Source organism: Eretmochelys imbricata, chromosome 6 (assembly GCF_965152235.1).
Source record: "Eretmochelys imbricata isolate rEreImb1 chromosome 6, rEreImb1.hap1, whole genome shotgun sequence".
Taxonomy (NCBI): Eukaryota; Metazoa; Chordata; order Testudines; family Cheloniidae; genus Eretmochelys; species Eretmochelys imbricata.
In genome coordinates, this window is record NC_135577.1 from 45175583 (window position 1) to 45194678 (window position 19096).

Genomic DNA, 19096 nt, shown 5'->3' on the forward strand with positions numbered 1-19096 from the left:
ACTGCTGAACAGCCATCAATGGAAGCCAATGGTGAGTATCAGAGGACAGAATATGGCCCTAAGAGAAAACCAACAGGAAACAGCAAACCTGACACCATGTATTTGTCAGTGACCATCTGTTAATGATTGCCTTTCTGTCACCTGGAGAGAAGAAATGAGAAAATAAAATGTAAACATGGACCTCTGCTGCTGCATTCCCCACACCAACACTTACTGGTGGATCCGTGCCCGGCTAAAGGGTGCTGTATAACAATCTGTCTCTTCCAGGTCAGGGAGGGCCTCCTTGTCAAGCTTCATTGGATTTCTGGGCAACCAACTTTTCAGCTCTCTGATATTCCTCTGCAAACTGGAACAATGACAAGTTAGATTTGTGCTCCCAGCTGCACATTGCTTTTGTTGCCACCATAGCTAAATATGCTGGATGAGAATGAACTATAAGCTTGAAATGAAAGCAAGAGTGTGCTTATTTTTTCTAAATTACTAAAACAAAATAAAAAAGTCAATGCTTATATTATTCGTGGCCTGATCTTTTGGACCTCACTCAGACACCTGCCACACTTTTGTCAAGCAAGTGTGGCAGGATTTGGCCATGTTAAAGTAGCACACTTAGGAGGAAGTTAATAGCATACTGCTTTACACAATGACTCTCCGAATTGCAATTCCTTCCCAAGGTAGCTCGTTTGGAAGAGCAATTACAATGTCCACCCTTACTCAAGGATATGCTTAATGGCCCAATCGAGTGCTTACTCTAAGATATAAACACAAACCCTTTAGATACCTCATACGCAAATTTCCCTCTTTTAAAGTGAGAATTAAAAATATAGTCCTTAATTGTATATTTATGAACCTGGTCCCTGACACATTTAATTAAAACTCCATATGATTTGTAGAGCTCTGTCAAAATCTACATATTGTTATATCCCTTCAGAGTATAACCACAGGTCAAATAAAATAAGAATACTTTAGAGCAAAAGATGAAAAATTGTCCTAGTGTCAGCATTTAGATAAAAACTGATGATAATTTTCTTCAATCTTCTAGAGATTCAGGTTATCACATAATCATAGGGTTTAGTTCTATGTCTGTGCTTAGCAAGACTCCCTGACTCCCTCCATTAGAGATGTGCTTACATAGGGATGTCAGAACTCAGTTTATAGAAATTAGAGATGGAAGAGATCTACTAGGTAATCTACTTAATTCCCCAGCAATGACAATTCCTCCCTTCAGATTTGCCTGATCCTGTATTCCTTGCACCCCCAAACTCTCCTCCCATTGAAGTGAATGGGAATTTTGTGTGTTCAAGGAATAATGGATTGCGTCTCATGTTATGATATGTTATATTTTTGGAGGCATGGCTGAGGGTCAAGACATCCAAACTACAGCTATATTTTAAGGCCTGGGTTTCCACAAGTTGCATCTGTATTTTGTACCCACAAAATGAATCCAGGACACAAATCTGAGTACTTACTCTTACAACTATCTAATTTACATCTGCAATTAAACTGCTAATTGGGTCTGGTACTCGGAGATACAACTACTTGGAATAAGCCCACTTTTTTGTTATAGGAGCAAAAATGTAGGCATGAATTTTGCACCTGCAATTTGAATTTAGAAAGGGAGACTGCTCTTCAGAAAAATTACCTCTCACAATCAGCAAAGAAACACAGTACAAAAGAAAAGCCAATAACTACTGCTACCAAAAAAAAAAAAAAAAAAAAATAGTGTGCACATTTATTATTTAAAATCCTAAAAGGTAGAGCCAGACTCTCATATAATCCTAATCAGGACATTTGCATCTAGCAGTTACAGTTATGGGGAAATATTTTGCATCTGCCATGAAAATAGTCCCATGAAATGAAGCTGAAAGAAAAGAGGAATATAAGTGCGATTGCTAAAATAGCTTATTTTAAACTGCACAGTATAAGCACTCAGGCTTTTCCATTAATTTTTCATTTTCAGGGAGAATCTAACACTAAAAAAAAAAGCTTCAGGGTGACACTTAGAAGCATAAAGTTCCACAGTCCAATTGCATATTTGCTTATTTATTTTTTCCAAAAAAGCTGTCTGGTTTTAAATTACAAAAAGGCAAAAACCAAAAAGCAAAAACCAAGCACCCCTAAACCCACTGCTGCTGCTGAAAGACCCAGTCTTGCAAATGTACACTTGAGCCGAAAAGAGCTGAGTCACAGGAATAAAGTTGCTCACATGTGTAAGCGTTTGCAGGATGAGGCCATACGATTTTATTTTTCAGATTAGTCTATCTCCTACTAGGGTTTTACATACTGCAAACACATTTTTGCTGCCAGTTAGTGCAAAGCATAGATTAAATTTAGTATTTATGGATTGTGTTTGGAAATAGTAGGCCTAACTTTCCTCTCACAATGGTGTAATTATATGGGCATCAACTTAGTTACTGCTAATTTACACTAGTGTGAGAAGAGAAATGAGCCCCACTGCATCTAGAGTCCAATCCAACTTTCATGGAAGTCAGCAAGAGCCTTTCCGTTTTTTTCAACAGGAGTCACATCAGGACCTTACAGTACTTTAATGTACGCCGTGACATCAAATTCTTGAAATGTCTACATTTCCATGGAGTTTGTTAGTCTATTGCAGTGGTTCCCAAACTTGTTCTGCCACTTGTGCAGGGAAGGCCCGTGACGGGCCGGGCTGGTTTGTTTAGCTGCTGCGTCCGCAGGTTCGGCCGATTGAGGCTCCCAGTGGCCGCGGTTCACTGTTCCAGGCCAACGGGAGCTGCTGGAAGCGGCGCGGGCCGAGGGACACACTGGCTGCCGCTTCCAGCAGCTCCCATTGGCCTGGTCTATTGTATTTGAGGGACATGATTTCAGTTACTACACTTTGTGGGCCAAGAAATATAATTGAGTTCATAAAGCGCAAACACAGTTCTCAGACAGGATTCTCCCTTCGCTCTTTCAGCCAAACATATTGTCCAGCTCTGCCACTCTTACTCATTCTGGTTAGTACTTAATTCCATAAGTTGTTTCACCCATGGAACAGGATGGACTGCTTGTAGAATGAACTAACACTCAGCCCAAGTAAGTGTTGGGTTTTCTTCATTTTTCTGTCTTATGGACAGATTTATTCTTTTTAAAGCTAAGAATCAAATGTTTCTTTTTATAAAAAACTGTTCAAACATTTTGTGATAATAAATCAGATTTTTGCATTGGTTTCTTATTTTTATTCTTATTTTAGGTCCTTTCCCAGTATACCTCCACCCCAATTTCTCTCCCCTCCCACATGTCAAAATGACTGAAAGACTGGGCATTTTTTTTATCTTGAGAAAATACAGAAATTAGTCTTTTTATTTTAAATTCAAATCTTCACCTTTCATCTGACATGTTAAGTAAAGTACTGCATTTGAATAAAGTGGAAACAAATTTTCCTCCTGAAGTGAAAAGGCCTTTCATTTAAGATGAAATTTATTTTCTCTTACTTCACTTATCATAGAATATCAGGGTTGGAAGAGACCTCAGGAGGTCATCTAATCCAACCCCATGCTCAAAGCAGGACCGATCCCCAATTAAATCATCCCAGCCAGGGCTTTGTCAAGCCTGACCTTAAAAACTTCTAAGGAAGGAGATTCCACCACCTCACTAGGTAACACATTCCAGTGTTTCACCACCCTCCTAGTGAAAAAGTTTTTCCTAATATCCAACCTAAATCTCCCTCAGTGCAACTTGAGACCATTACTCCTTGTTCTGTCATCTGCTACCACTGAGAACAGTCTAGATCCATCCTCTTTGGAACCCCCTTTCAGGTAGTTGAAAGCAGCTATCAAATCCCCCCTCATTCTTCTCTTCTGCAGACTAAACATCCCCAGTTCAGCCTCTCCTCATAAGTCATGTGTTCCTGTCCCCTAATCATTTTTGTTGCCCTTCGCTGGACTCTCTCCAATTTCTCCACATCCTTCTTGTAGTGTGGGGCCCAAAACTGGACACAGTACTCCAGATGAGGCCTCACCAATGTCAAATAGAGGGGAACGATCACTTCCCTCGATCTGCTGGCAATGCCCCTACAATGACATCCCAAAATGCCATTGGCCTTCTTGGCAACAAGGGCACACTGTTGACTCCTATCCAGCTTCTCGTCCACTGTAACCTCTGGGTCCTTTTCTGCAGAACTGCTGCCGAGCCATTCGGTCCCTAGTCTGTAGCGGTGCATGGGATTCTTCCGTCCTAAGTGCAGGACTCTGCACTTGTCCTTGTTGAACCTCATCAGATTTCTTTTGGCCCAATCCTCCAATTTGTCTAGGTCCCTCTGTATCCTATGACTTATGACTAAAATCTTATGACTGATCACTACAAAACTTGGAGACTTCAGAATGTTTCAGCTCAAAAATACATTTCTATTGCATAAAAATTGTCTCGCACAATATACAACTTTTCATGGCTCATGTTAATTGTTAATCAGAGAAGGAACTGGAGATTCATAGAGTTTTCATTCAATTTCTTACTCTGTTTCAGACAAAGAAGTTTGTTATGGATTCTCAAATTTAAGTAAAGACATGAAGGTGGTGAAAGAGTAGTCTGACTAATATGTCATTGTACAAAGAATATACACTTTTAACTCCAAATCACAGGACCGGATTCTCACACCATTGCCCAAATGGAGCAGTACCTTAGTTCCTGAGTAATCCAACTGAATTCAATGGGACTACTCACTAAATTGTGACTCAACAAGAGTAAAGTGGCAGAATTTGGCCCATAATAAATAACTCTTGCAAAGTCAGGATTTTATGATGGAAGGAGAGATCAGACAGGCCACAATGCAGGAAAATTCCATGTGACAAATTCTGAGCACAGTTAACATTCCAACTGAAAATACCCCATGTTGCAACACTAACAGTTGTAATAGTAATTCCCTTATAGTGACTATAAAATGTTACTGTCATAAATATAAAGGGAAGGGTAAACCCCTTTGAAATCCCTCCTGGCCAGGGGAAAGCTCCTCTCACCTGTAAAGGGTTAAGAAGCTAAAGGTAACCTCGCTGGCACCTGACCAAAATGACCAATGAGGGGACAAGATACTTTCAAAAGCTGGGAGGAGGGAGAGAAACAAAGGGTCTGTGTCTGTCTGTATGCTGCTTTTGCCAGGGACAGAACAGGAATGGAGTCTTAGAACTTTTAGTAAGTAATCTAGCTAGGTATGTGTTAGATTATGATTTCTTTAAATGGCTGAGAAAAGAATTGTGCTGAATAGAATAACTATTTCTGTCTGTGTACCTTTTTTTGTAACTTAAGATTTTGCCTAGAGGGGTTCTCTATGTTTTCTAATCTAATTACCCTGTAAGATATCTACCATCCTGATTTTACAGGGGGGATTTCTTCATTTCTATTTACTTCTATTTTCTATTAAAAGTCTTCTTGTAAAAAACTGAATGCTTTTTCATTGTTCTCAGATCCAAGGGTTTGGGTCTGTGGTCACCTATGCAAATTGGTGAGGCTTTTTATCCAACATTTCCCAGGAAAGGGAGGGTGCAAGTGTTGGGAGGATTGTTCATTGTTCTTAAGATCCAAGGGTCTGGGTCTGTAGTCACCTAGGCAAATTGGTGAGGCTTTTTACCAAACCTTGTCCAGGAAGTGGGGTGCAGGGTTTTGGGAAGTATTTTGGGGGGGGAAAGACGCGTCCAAACAGCTCTTCCCCAGTAACCAGTATTAGTTTGGTGGTGGTAGCGGCCATTCCAAGGACCACGGGTGGAATACTTTGTACCTTGGGGAAGTTTTGACCTAAGCTGGTAAAGATAAGCTTAGGAGGTTTTTCATGCAGGTCCCCACATCTGTACCCTAGAGTTCAGAGTGGGGAAGGAACCTTGACATGGTGGCATAGTGGTGGGATTAACCTGAAATCATTTTGAGATCCAGTTGAGATTTTTTGAACTAGAAATACAGATTTTAAAAAGGAATTTTTTTTTCCTGTGGCTTTGAAGCAGCTTTGAAACTGAAAGCAGCTTGGGTTTTCCCTGCTTTGTGGCCCAGCAGAGACAAAAGGGGATTATCTTTGTGAATTGCAGGTTTTCTTTGCCTGGAGGCAGGGTACTTAACTCCTGCAGGGAAATTCACAGTCTTCCAAGCCAGAGTTTTTTTTTTCTTTTCTTCCAAAAAGTAAATAGGGGGGGTGTGCTCTACCCATTTGCCTGGAGACAAAAGTGGCAGGGTGTTTTTTTTAGGATTTTGATTTTTTTGTTTTACAAGGAGCACAGGTTTGAAAGGGAATTTTTTTTTTCTTTGGGCTGGGTAAGCAGGTTTCCAAGTAGTTGGAGGTTTTTTGCTTTAATTTGGGCCCAGAGCAGAGACAAGGGAATTGTCTTTTTCTGTAGGCTGACAATCACTATCAGAGAATAGGTATTCTATTCCAGCACAGCAAAATTTTACAGCCAAGTTTTGTTTGTTTATTTCTAAACCTCGGGTGTAAAGTTAGTTAAAAACAGAGAGGTTAGAATGGCAAAATCCGCGGCTCGACTACAGCTCGAATTAGCCAAATTTCAGGCTGAGGAAAGACAAAGGGAACATGAAAGACAGATAGAACTCATGCAGCTGAAGAAGGAACAAGAAAGGGAGGCAGAACAACACCAAGCGGCTGCTCACAGGAGAGCTATGGAAGCGAGGGACAAAGAACTGGAGGAGAAGGAAAAAGAGAGGAAGTATGTGGAGGAGATGGAGAAGATAAAGGCTCAGCAGAATATCCCAACAAACCCTAGTAATCCTTCTCCAAGTACCACTTCCCATCCCAGAAAGTTCCCCACCTACAAGGCAGGCGATGATACTGAGGCCTTCCTAGAAAACTTCGAAAGGGCCTGCCTTGGGTACAACATCTCTACTGACCAATACATGGTAGAGCTGAGGCCGCAGCTCAGTGGACCCTTAGCTGAGGTGGCAGCTGAAATGCCTAAAGAACACATGAACAAGTATGAACTGTTTAAATCCAAGGCGAGAGTCAGAATGGGGATAACCCCCGAGCAGTCTCGTCGGAGGTTCAGAGCCCTAAGGTGGAAACCAGACATGTCATTTAACCGACATGCCTACCACATTGTGAAACATTGGGATGCCTGGATATCAGGAGCAAGTGTTGAATCTCCAGTAAATTTGCCCTTCCTAATGCAAATGGAACAATTCTTAGAGGGTGTTCCTGAGGAATTAGAAAGATACATCCTAGATGGGAAACCCAAAACTGTAATCGAGGCAGGAGAGATTGGAGCCAGATGGGTGGAGGTGGCAGAGAAGAAGAAAACTGGTCGCAGTTGGAGCGGAGACCAGAAGGGACCACCCCAGACCACACCCTATTACCGGGGGCTGCCCAAGGCTCCACCTACCTCCCAAAGAACCCTCCAGACCCCTTATCGTCCTGCCACCCCGTTCTCCAGCAACCCTCCTCGCCCCAGTGACCCGTCAGCTGGACGATGTTTTAAATGTAACGAGCTGGGGCATGTAAAGGCCAACTGCCCCAAGAACCCCAACAGATTACAGTTCATTGCACCGGAATCACACCAGAGGTCCACAGGCCCAGATACTTCCCAGATACCCTTGGAGCGGAGGGAAACTGTGAGTGTGGGCGGGAAGAAGGTCACCGCGTGGAGGGACACCGGAGCACAAGTGTCAGCTATCCATGCTTCCTTAGTGGACCCCAATTTAACCAACCCAGAGATCCAAGTGACGATTCAACCCTTCAAGTCCAACTCTTTCAATTTGCCTACAGCCAAGTTGCCTGTCCAGTACAAGGGCTGGTCAGGAATGTGGACTTTTGCAGTCTATGATGATTATCCCATCCCCATGCTGTTGGGGGAAGACTTGGCCAATCATGTGAAGCAGGCCAAGAGGGTGGGAACGGTCACCCGCAGCCAGGCTAAACAAGCCGTGAGGCCTAGCTCTGTTCCGGAAACTGCTATCAGGACCCAGTCAGAGGTGATGGACCTGGACCTTAGGCCAATGTCTGCAACAGCAGTAGTGGATCCAGTCCCAGAGACCCAGACGGAACCAGTCCCAGAACCGGAACCAGCCGAACAACCAACACCAGACCCTGTGTCAGCACTGAATCCAGTACTTGCAACCTCAACACCAGAGGGCCCCACTGAACCTGAACTGGCAGCAGCCGATAACCCTACACAAGAGGCTCAGCCGGAGCCTGAATCCCAACATAGTGCACCAGCGGAGAGCGGTTCACAGTCAACAGAAACAGCTCCATCCCCTATATTGCTTCCAGAGGGACCAAGCCTAGGTCCACAATCCAATGAGGGACTGATGTCTCCAGCATCAAGGGAACAGTTCCAGACCGAACAGGAAGCAGATGAAAGCCTCCAGAGAGCTTGGACAGCGGCACGGAGCAACCCACCGCCTCTCAGCTCTTCTAATCGATCCAGGTTTGTTGTAGAAAGAGGACTTTTATACAAGGAAACTCTTTCTGGTGGACACCAGGAAGACTGGCATCCTCAGAGACAGTTGGTAGTTCCAACTAAATACCGGGCCAAGCTCTTGAGCTTAGCCCACGATCACCCTAGTGGCCATGCTGGGGTGAACAGGACCAAAGACCGTTTGGGGGGGTCATTCCACTGGGAGGGAATGGGCAAGGATGTTTCTACCTATGTCCAGTCTTGTGAGGTGTGCCAAAGAGTGGGAAAACCCCAAGACCAGGTCAAAGCCCCTCTACAACCACTCCCCATCATTGAAGTTCCATTTCAGCGAGTAGCTGTGGATATTCTGGGTCCTTTTCCGAAAAAGACAGCCAGAGGAAAGCAGTACATACTGACTTTCATGGATTTTGCCACCCGATGGCCGGAAGCAGTAGCTCTAAGCAACACCAGGGCTAAAAGTGTATGCCAGGCACTAGCAGACATTTTTGCCAGGGTAGGTTGGCCCTCCGACATCCTCACAGATGCAGGGACTAATTTCCTGGCAGGAACTATGAAAAACCTTTGGGAAGCTCATGGGGTAAATCACTTGGTTGCCACTCCTTACCACCATCAAACAAATGGCATGGTGGAGAAGTTTAATGGAACTTTGGGGGCCATGATACGTAAATTCGTAAATGAGCACTCCAATGATTGGGACCTAGTGTTGCAGCAGTTGCTCTTTGCCTACAGAGCTGTACCACATCCCAGTTTAGGGTTTTCCCCATTTGAACTTGTATATGGCCGTGAGGTTAAGGGGCCATTGCAGTCGGTGAAGCAGCAATGGGAGGGATTTACACCTTCTCCAGGAACTAACATTCTGGACTTTGTAACCAACCTACAAAACACCCTCCGAACCTCTTTAGCCCTTGCTAAAGAAAACTTACAGGATGCTCAAAAAGAGCAAAAAGCCTGGTATGATAAACATGCCAGAGAGCGTTCCTTCAAAGTAGGAGACCAGGTCATGGTCTTAAGGGCGCTCCAGGCCCATAAAATGGAAGCATCGTGGGAAGGGCCATTCACGGTCCAGGAGCGCCTGGGAGCTGTTAATTATCTCATAGCATTCCCCACCTCCAACCGAAAGCCTAAGGTGTACCATATTAATTCTCTAAAGCCCTTTTATTCCAGAGAATTAAAGGTTTGTCAGTTTACAGCCCAGGGAGAAGATGATGCTGAGTGGCCTGAAGGTGTCTACTACGAAGGGAAATGTGCTGGTGGTGTGGAAGAGGTGAACCTCTCCATGACCCTTGGGCGTATGCAGCGACAGCAGATCCAGGAGCTGTGCACTAGCTACGCGCCAACGTTCTCAGCCACCCCAGGACTGACTGAACGGGCATACCACTCCATTGACACAGGTAATGCTCACCCAATTAGGGTCCAACCTTACCGGGTGTCTCCTCAAGCTAAAACTGCTATAGAACGGGAGATCCAGGATATGTTACAGATGGGTGTAATCCGCCCCTCTGAAAGTGCATGGGCATCTCCAGTGGTTCTAGTTCCCAAACCAGATGGGGAAATACGTTTTTGCGTGGACTACCGTAAGCTAAATGCTGTAACTCGCCCAGACAACTATCCAATGCCACGCACAGATGAACTGTTAGAGAAACTGGGACGGGCCCAGTTCATCTCTACCTTGGACTTAACAAAGGGGTACTGGCAGGTACCGCTAGATGAATCTGCCAAGGAAAGGTCAGCCTTCATCACACATCTCGGGCTGTATGAATTTAATGTACTCCCTTTCGGGCTGCGAAATGCACCCGCCACTTTCCAAAGACTTGTAGATGGTCTCCTAGCGGGATTAGGAGAATATGCAGTCGCCTACCTTGACGACGTGGCCATATTTTCGGATTCCTGGGCAGACCACCTGGAACATCTACAAAAAGTCCTTGAGCGCATAAGGGAGGCAGGACTAACTGTTAAGGCTAAGAAGTGTCAAATAGGCCTAAACAGAGTGACTTACCTTGGACACCAGGTGGGTCAAGGAACTATCAGCCCCCTACAGGCCAAAGTGGATGCTATCCAAAAGTGGCCTGTCCCAAAGTCAAAGAAACAGGTTCAATCCTTCTTAGGCTTGGCTGGTTATTACAGACGATTTGTACCGCACTACAGCCAAATCGCCGCCCCACTGACAGACCTAACCAAAAAGAAACAGCCAAATGCTGTTCAGTGGACCGGAAAGTGTCAGAAGGCCTTTAACAAGCTTAAAGCGACACTCATGTCTGACCCTGTACTAAGGGCCCCAGACTTTGACAAACCGTTCCTAGTAACCACAGATGCATCCGAGCGTGGTGTGGGAGCAGTTTTAATGCAGAAAGGATCTGATCAAGAATTCCACCCTGTAGTGTTTCTCAGCAAAAAACTGTCTGAGAGGGAAAGCAACTGGTCAGTCACTGAAAAAGAATGTTATGCCATTGTCTACGCTCTGGAAAAGCTACGCCCATATGTTTGGGGACGGCGTTTCCACCTGCAAACCGACCATGCTGCACTGAAGTGGCTTCACACCGTCAAGGAAACTAACAAAAAACTTCTTCGGTGGAGTTTAGCTCTCCAAGATTTTGATTTCGACATCCAACACATCTCAGGAGCTTCTAACAAAGTGGCTGATGCACTCTCCCGTGAAAGTTTCCCAGAGTCAACTGGTTAAAATCGTCCTTGAGATGTGGAAAATATTGTTAGTCTTTATGTACTTGGTAGTATATTTAGAGATGCATGTGTCTTATTAACTCTGTTTTTCCTAGAGCTCCAGGAAGAAATCCCAGCCAGTGTTTCACCCTAGCTGAGATTTGGGGGGCGTGTCATAAATATAAAGGGAAGGGTAAACCCCTTTGAAATCCCTCCTGGCCAGGGGAAAGCTCCTCTCACCTGTAAAGGGTTAAGAAGCTAAAGGTAACCTCGCTGGCACCTGACCAAAATGACCAATGAGGGGACAAGATACTTTCAAAAGCTGGGAGGAGGGAGAGAAACAAAGGGTCTGTGTCTGTCTGTATGCTGCTTTTGCCAGGGACAGAACAGGAATGGAGTCTTAGAACTTTTAGTAAGTAATCTAGCTAGGTATGTGTTAGATTATGATTTCTTTAAATGGCTGAGAAAAGAATTGTGCTGAATAGAATAACTATTTCTGTCTGTGTACCTTTTTTTGTAACTTAAGATTTTGCCTAGAGGGGTTCTCTATGTTTTCTAATCTAATTACCCTGTAAGATATCTACCATCCTGATTTTACAGGGGGGATTTCTTCATTTCTATTTACTTCTATTTTCTATTAAAAGTCTTCTTGTAAAAAACTGAATGCTTTTTCATTGTTCTCAGATCCAAGGGTTTGGGTCTGTGGTCACCTATGCAAATTGGTGAGGCTTTTTATCCAACATTTCCCAGGAAAGGGAGGGTGCAAGTGTTGGGAGGATTGTTCATTGTTCTTAAGATCCAAGGGTCTGGGTCTGTAGTCACCTAGGCAAATTGGTGAGGCTTTTTACCAAACCTTGTCCAGGAAGTGGGGTGCAGGGTTTTGGGAAGTATTTTGGGGGGGGGAAAGACGCGTCCAAACAGCTCTTCCCCAGTAACCAGTATTAGTTTGGTGGTGGTAGTGGCCATTCCAAGGACCACGGGTGGAATACTTTGTACCTTGGGGAAGTTTTGACCTAAGCTGGTAAAGATAAGCTTAGGAGGTTTTTCATGCAGGTCCCCACATCTGTACCCTAGAGTTCAGAGTGGGGGAGGAACCTTGACAGTTACTCTGCAATACCATTGCATTTTATTATCTTACATATCAAGAAAAGTTAAATCCTTCGTTTATGAATAGATTTCAGTTAGTCATGACAATTATCCCTTCCCTAAATTAGTATGATTCCTATCGGAAATCTTCAACTTAATTGCACTTCTATAGTCTTTTGCAGAATTGTGTGTTCATAAACCTTTCAGACTAAATCTCAGAAGTTATCCTAACTTTCCCATTTACCTAATATTCCTTAAAAAAAACCAATGAATAATTCTGGTTTGGGGAAAAAACCCTTAACTATATATATTATTGCCACTGTTGTTATTATTTAGGTATCAATACTGGGCCAAAATCTTGCAGCTCTTGCTCAGTATATATACTCTCATGACTGAAAGATTTGGTTTAGAATTACCAGCCCTTTTAGTTCTCTTTACATTGTTATAACTATCATACTCAATAGTGTCCAGCATTGGGCAACTGTCACTGGCCAGATTAAAGGTTCCTGACATCAGCATCATCCTAATATCTTCTATGTTAATAGATTTCACACAGGTAGTTTTCCTGTTTGTTTACAGTAAGTTTCTTCAATATACTGATATATCAAGTTACATAAAGTCTCCAGGTAAAATGGTCAAACTTTGGTGCCTAACATTAGGCACCTAAATAAGCAGCTTGATTATCAGAGGTGCTAAACTCTCATTGATCTCCTTGACATTAATGGGCTAATGCCTAGGAGATAAATTCTAGTATACTTCTATATCCATTACACCTAAGTAACACGCCTAACTTTAGGCATCCAGATTTAATAAGCATCACTGTATATTTAAAACAACCAGGGCTTTTTTTTTTTCTGAAAGACTTGATAAGACTAGATTGTGATGGGACTGTCCACATAGAATATCAGGGTTGGAAGGGGGTCATCTAGTCCAACCCCCTGCTCAAAACAGGACCAATCCCCAATTTTTGCCCCAGATCCCTAGATGGCCCCCTCAAGGATTGAACTCACAACCCTGGGCTTAGCAAACTAATGCTCAAACCACTAAGCTATCCCTCGATTCCCACATCTATGGGGTGTGAATCCAGTCTCAGCTGGTCATGTCTTTATAACCTATTATCTGTGCAACTGAGTGAGGGCCAATGTCCACATCAATAGAAACATACTAGCACCACAATTAGCACACTTGTCAGTGGAAGATTAAAGGATGCATTTCCAGACTGAACTATTTTACATCTAGAGGAAGTTCTCTACATCAAGGCTAAGGCACATTAGTAGGCAAATTGCATTCCTGCTGAACTTGTCTTGTGAACAAAGACTATTCCAATTTCCAGGATTACACCTGCAAATACACCAGTCAGACACCTTACATTAGCATTAAATTCACTTACAAAATGGAAAGAAAAAGTTTCTTCTTAATGGTGAATCAGCTGAGTTGTCTGCATTCTCAGAGTATAACACTGTATATACTGAGACATTCCATGCTACCTGCTACTAGCCAATTACCACGTGAGGACAGGCGATATGAGATTCTATTTAACTCACACTCCCTTTTCTGCAATTTTACATTCATTCTTTTTTGTATAATTTGTGATCGCTTAATGGTGTCTTATAATCTTACTGGGCAACCAAGTGTCATTATCTAACCTGAGTTTGGTAGATATGTGGGTTGCATGAAGGCTCTTATGGGCTGACCTTAAAAAGTCTTCCTTGTGTGAGTAGTGATTACTCTCCCAATAAGTTTTCTTTTAAGTCAAGTCAGGCTAAGGGTTTGCAGTATCCAGCTGAAAAGGGCAACGACAGCAGTTATTATGTTCAAAATTGGCTCTACAATGCATTTATCAACATTAGACCTGCAAAGGATATTATAGAGATTCAAAGTAAATAGGCTCAAAGAAAACCCAGGTCTCGGTTTATATGTTAATTTTTATGGGGCTTGTGGAGAATCTCTCATAACAAAAAATAAACAGATAAACACATAGTTTATTCTGTAGTTAGATATTGCAATAAATAAACCAAACGAATGGAAACAAATAATAAAGTTATACATGCTTATATCATAACCAGGAACAGCTTTTATGACCCACAAATGGTTTAATACTCCAAAATTCAGATGTTGTTGAACATAAAAAACTGCATGTTACCATACTCATACACAATGGAACAACATCAAAAATATGACTTAAGTACATGAAGCACCAGAATACCCAGGTACTGCAACTCACATGTAAGCTAGGTCATTTTCAATTCTGCAGACTTCTGATGAAGGAAGGTTGGAATGTATCCTCTCTAATACTTAGAAGTAAAAACTAGAGCTGAGCAAATAATGTATTTTTGTTCAGGGGGCAAATCAGATTCATTTGAAACTTTTTCCCTGTTTAGTTTCATTTTCAAGTGTTTTAACCCTGTCCTTTTAATACATCTACTTAAATTTCAAAATGAAATATAGTTTTGAAACAAAAAGTTAAATCATTTCATTTTCAAAATGTTGAAACATACATTTCCAATGATTTTCTTCAGCCAGAACAATTCACCAAATTGGACTTGTGTCATAAACATACTGCTAAGGGTAGCATAAAATCCCTCCTGAGCAGCTGTACAGAATCTTTACATGTAAGGGGTTAAGAAGCTCAAATAACTTGGTTGGCACCTGACCAAAATGACCAATAAAGAAAGAAGATACTTTCAAATCTGGGGTGGGGGGAAATTTTGTTTGTGTTTTCTTTGTTTTGTTCCCTCTCTGGACTGAGAGAGAGAGACCAGGCAGGTAAAACATCTCTTGAAAACATACCTGAAATGAACATACCATAAATGAAATGTTTAAAATTACAGAAATTCTAAGTAACGGCAAGGAAATGCATTAGATTATCTTTTGTTTTAGCTTGTGAATTTTCCCTATGCTAAGGGGTAATTTCATTCCTGTTTTGTAACTGGGAAGCAGAGTCAAAGGGTAATCCTCTGTGTTTTAAATCTTTTTATTTACCCTGTAAAGTTACCTTCCATCCTGATTTTGCAGGTATGATTCTTTTACTTTTTTTTTTTTTATAATGAAGTTCTTCCTTTAAGAACCTGATTGATTTTAGTGTCCTAAAGATAAAGGGTATGGTCTGTACTTAAAGGCAATTGGCTGGTATATTATTCTCAAGCCTCCCCAGGAAAGGGGGTGAAGGGGCTTGGGGATATTTTTTGGGGGGAGGGCTCCAAGTGACCCTTCCCTGAATTTTTGTTTAAATCACTTGGTGGTGGCAGCAATACCGTCCAAGGACAAGGAAGGGAATTTGCACTTTGGGGAAGTTTCTAATCTAAGATGGTAGAAATAAGCTTAGGGGTCTTTCATGCCAGTCCCTACATCTGTACCCCAGAGTTCAGAATAGGGAGGGAACCCTGACAACTTGAATTCACAATTAGTTTATATAGACCCTAAACTGAATTTTTTCAGAAAATGAACTATTCATCTGCAAAATTTTGCCCAGCTCTAGTAAAAATTTCCATTAGAGATGGCAATTGTGTTATTATAATTGCCCAGATTTTGTGGGCCTAAACCAGAATTAAAATATTATGTAAACATTTTTCTGTGTGTATAGAATAATTTATTTTGGTGTTTTCCTCAATATCAGTCTTAAAAGAAAAAAGAAAAAAAATTAGTCTGTCTGAAAAATCAGAGACAAAAGGCAAACAAAAATCTTTTAGGTCATCTAGTCTGAAGTCTGGGAGAATTCAGACAATTTCTGATATGTGTTTTCTTTATCTGATATGTTGCAACATATTTACCTTTAGACTTTTAAAGTATGAATTATTTATAATTATTATAAAGTAAGAATTATCATACTTATAGAGTATGATCTTGCTGTTCCTGTAGAATGTGGAGATATAAGTGACAGTACAAGGACATCATGATCAGGTACATATTCTGCTAATCGAGTGATTTAATAAATGAGCTGGTAAAAACACAGATATTTGATCCCATAGACAACAGAGCTCTGATCCTGTAAGCATTTCATTGACTTCAATGGAAGTCCCATTCATGGAGAACTTGCAGGACTGGACTCTGTAACAGCTCTGAATTCATCACATTCTTTACTTTACACATATTCTTTACACATATTCCTAAGTAAGAATGGTTATCTATCTGTAAGCTCTGGACTAGATCCTTAGCTGGTGTTAACAGGCATAGTTCTATTAAACGTAATGGAATTATGGCAGTTTACACCAGCTTAAGATCTGGTGTCATAACCGCAATCCAACTCCCATTGAAGTCTGTGGAAAGACTCCAATTGATTTCTATGAAAACTGGATCAGGCCCTAAAGCCACATACTACAAAGAGATGTATAAAATATTGGGGTTCACTAACTAACAAATGCATTTTTTAAAGCTAGAATTAATGACATTTTCTGAAAGGGGAGAGCCTTATATTTCACCACAAAAAATTAATTAAAAAACACACTCCCCTTTCCATTGCTCTACTCCAAGAGCTGAAACTGACATTTTTGCCATTGTGCTGCAAGAAATATCAGTATTTCACCTTGGATAAAGACTGTGAAGTAAAATTACCCATTTTGCATACTTTTAATATGCCAAATTTGAAGTAAATTTGGGGCGACAAAAATGAAGAGTGTGCATGCACAGAACTTTTCTAAACAACAGGTCCAATTCTGCAGTGATTATGATTATATATACAGGACTGAATAGGTGTGGAACATCTACAGAATTAGTCCTAATACATTAATATCATCATGAATTTTTAAAATATCTGACACTGGGGCATTAAAAATCAAATCCTGCCTGTGCAGATACATCTGAGGTTAGAATTTGTCCCCAATATGCAAAACAGTCTAGTAAACTATAATCTTTTATTTAAAAATGAAGTAGGAGTGATGAGAAATATTCATTTTAATTTAGTTCTTTATTCTAGTTCTTGTGCACTCTACTTTAATAAAACAGTCATTCCTATGACCTATGTTTATGTTCATAGGTCACAGTTTGCCAATTTATAAATTTATTATGGTAATACGGACAGTGATGCACACATACTGAAAAAAATTATAACAATGTGATTTATTTTTCAAATTTTGTGTTGTGTGCATTTTTAGGGTTAGTTTTCTTATTTAGATTTGGACTTTTCAACAGTAAGAGTGAACATGCAATTCTTTTAAAAACGTGTTTACTCTTTTAAAATGTTGGAATAAAAAAAAGCAGCAAAATATTTAACTTCCCTCTCTTGTTTTTTTTAATTTCTCACAAAACAAACTTCATAGAAAAATGTAAGTGTGTTTGTCTCTAATATTAAAGTTTTCCTAGACTTCAAGGTCAGAAGGTGCCATCATGATCATCTAGTCTGACTGCCTGCACATTGCAGATCACAGAACCTCAGCCACCAGTTCCTGTAATTTACCCATAAATTTAGCCATGCTGGATGACTTACTAAAGTCCTCAAATCTTGATTTAAAGACTTCAAGTTACAGAGAATGAACCATTTACTCTAGTTCAAACCAGCAAGTGACTGTCTTGCTCCATGCTGTGAAATAGGCAAAACAAAACAAAAAATACCAACAACCAGGGTCTCTGCCAATATGACCTGGGGGAAAATTCCTTCCTGAATGCAAATATGGCAATATTGTTTGTTACTCTACTCTTAGAAATTGGGTTGATTTCAACTGCATATTCTAGATACCTGTGTTACTAAATAGGATCATAAATCCACCTAACGTTCAAGTTTTTATTACACCGAGAAATCCCCAGAAGAATTCAGTATGGAACTACGTTTGTAAGTTTGTTTTATGGCATAGCCCTGTTACATTTGCCTTAATATTACAAAAATGTAAGTGGTTTGCTTTGAATTGTACATTAAAATAAAGCAAGCACATGCATGACAGGGAAGAGAAGAAAAGCAGTTGTAAATTTATGTTATAAATTATTTTTGTCTAATATTACTATTGAAATATGTGGATTTCTGAACCAAATTTTGCAATTCAGTGATATTTTGTAATTTTTTATTTTTGTTAACTGGTGGTCTTGCACAACCAACAACATATTATCTGAATACTGCACAGTAAATAGTGAACTCTGGCAGGATTTGCACTCTTGGAGGCTCTATAGTAATAATGATTAATTGTCAAGCAAATGTAGATATTTGGCTCAAATATGCTTAGCAGAATTCCATTATTATTTTTTTATAATTTCAATGGATATTAATGTTTATTTTTAAGCATTTTTTTAATTTTATCAATTTAAATTTTCACAGTAGTGCAAAGTTATGGGTTTTAAGCTTCTAAAATTTTTTATCCATTTAATTTTCACAGTTGCAGGAAATTATGGGGAATTAGAAAATGTTTTTAATGATAGTAGATGTTGAGATTCAAAATGTTAGAGCTTTATAACTGTTACAATACAAATTGTCAACATCACATATAAAAACATACCAAATAAAACCTTAAATCAAATTTCAATAATTTCTTAAGCTGCATTTTTCTTTGTCTCTGTGCAGATTTTGATTATACTCGATGGAAATATTTTTGTTGGTGTGTGTGTGTGTATATGGATGAACTAGATGTTTATCGACATTTACTGATACAAATCTAATCCTTCCAAGCTTACTCATAAGCATTAGGACAGACATTTTTGGTATGGAAATTAGTCTAGAAATCTCATAAGCTTGTTCCAATTGTCACTTACATTTTGGAACAGAGCAATAGGTCTCACCAGCTCTTGAGGCTACCGTTTCTACAAGTGAGTGCTTCTCTATGGAAAATTAATATCCCATAATGCTAGAATGGAGCGTATGTTGGAAATATAGTAGAACCTTGCTAACTCACACAATGAGTCAAAGAACCTTTATTATTTATTTATTTATTTATTATTATTGCTAGCCATCAAATATATGAAACAAAAGCTCATGGATACTGCATCACAAAGTGATACTTTTAAATTTAGGTCTTTACTCACAGGCATAAAGTGAACCTTGTGTGTATTTGCATGCTCACATTCCTAGTTCA

General features: G+C 40.5%; 1 protein-coding gene across 1 annotated transcript in view; it reads right to left on the reverse strand.

Moving 5' to 3' along the window:
- The window catches only part of ANO3 (anoctamin 3), a 141883-nt gene that overhangs the window by 82847 nt on the left and 39940 nt on the right, over positions 1-19096 (reverse strand). The window contains exon 5 of the mRNA XM_077818491.1: positions 215-346. Coding sequence (XP_077674617.1) covers positions 215-346 — 132 coding nt within the window. The remainder of the gene's footprint in view (positions 1-214; positions 347-19096) is intronic.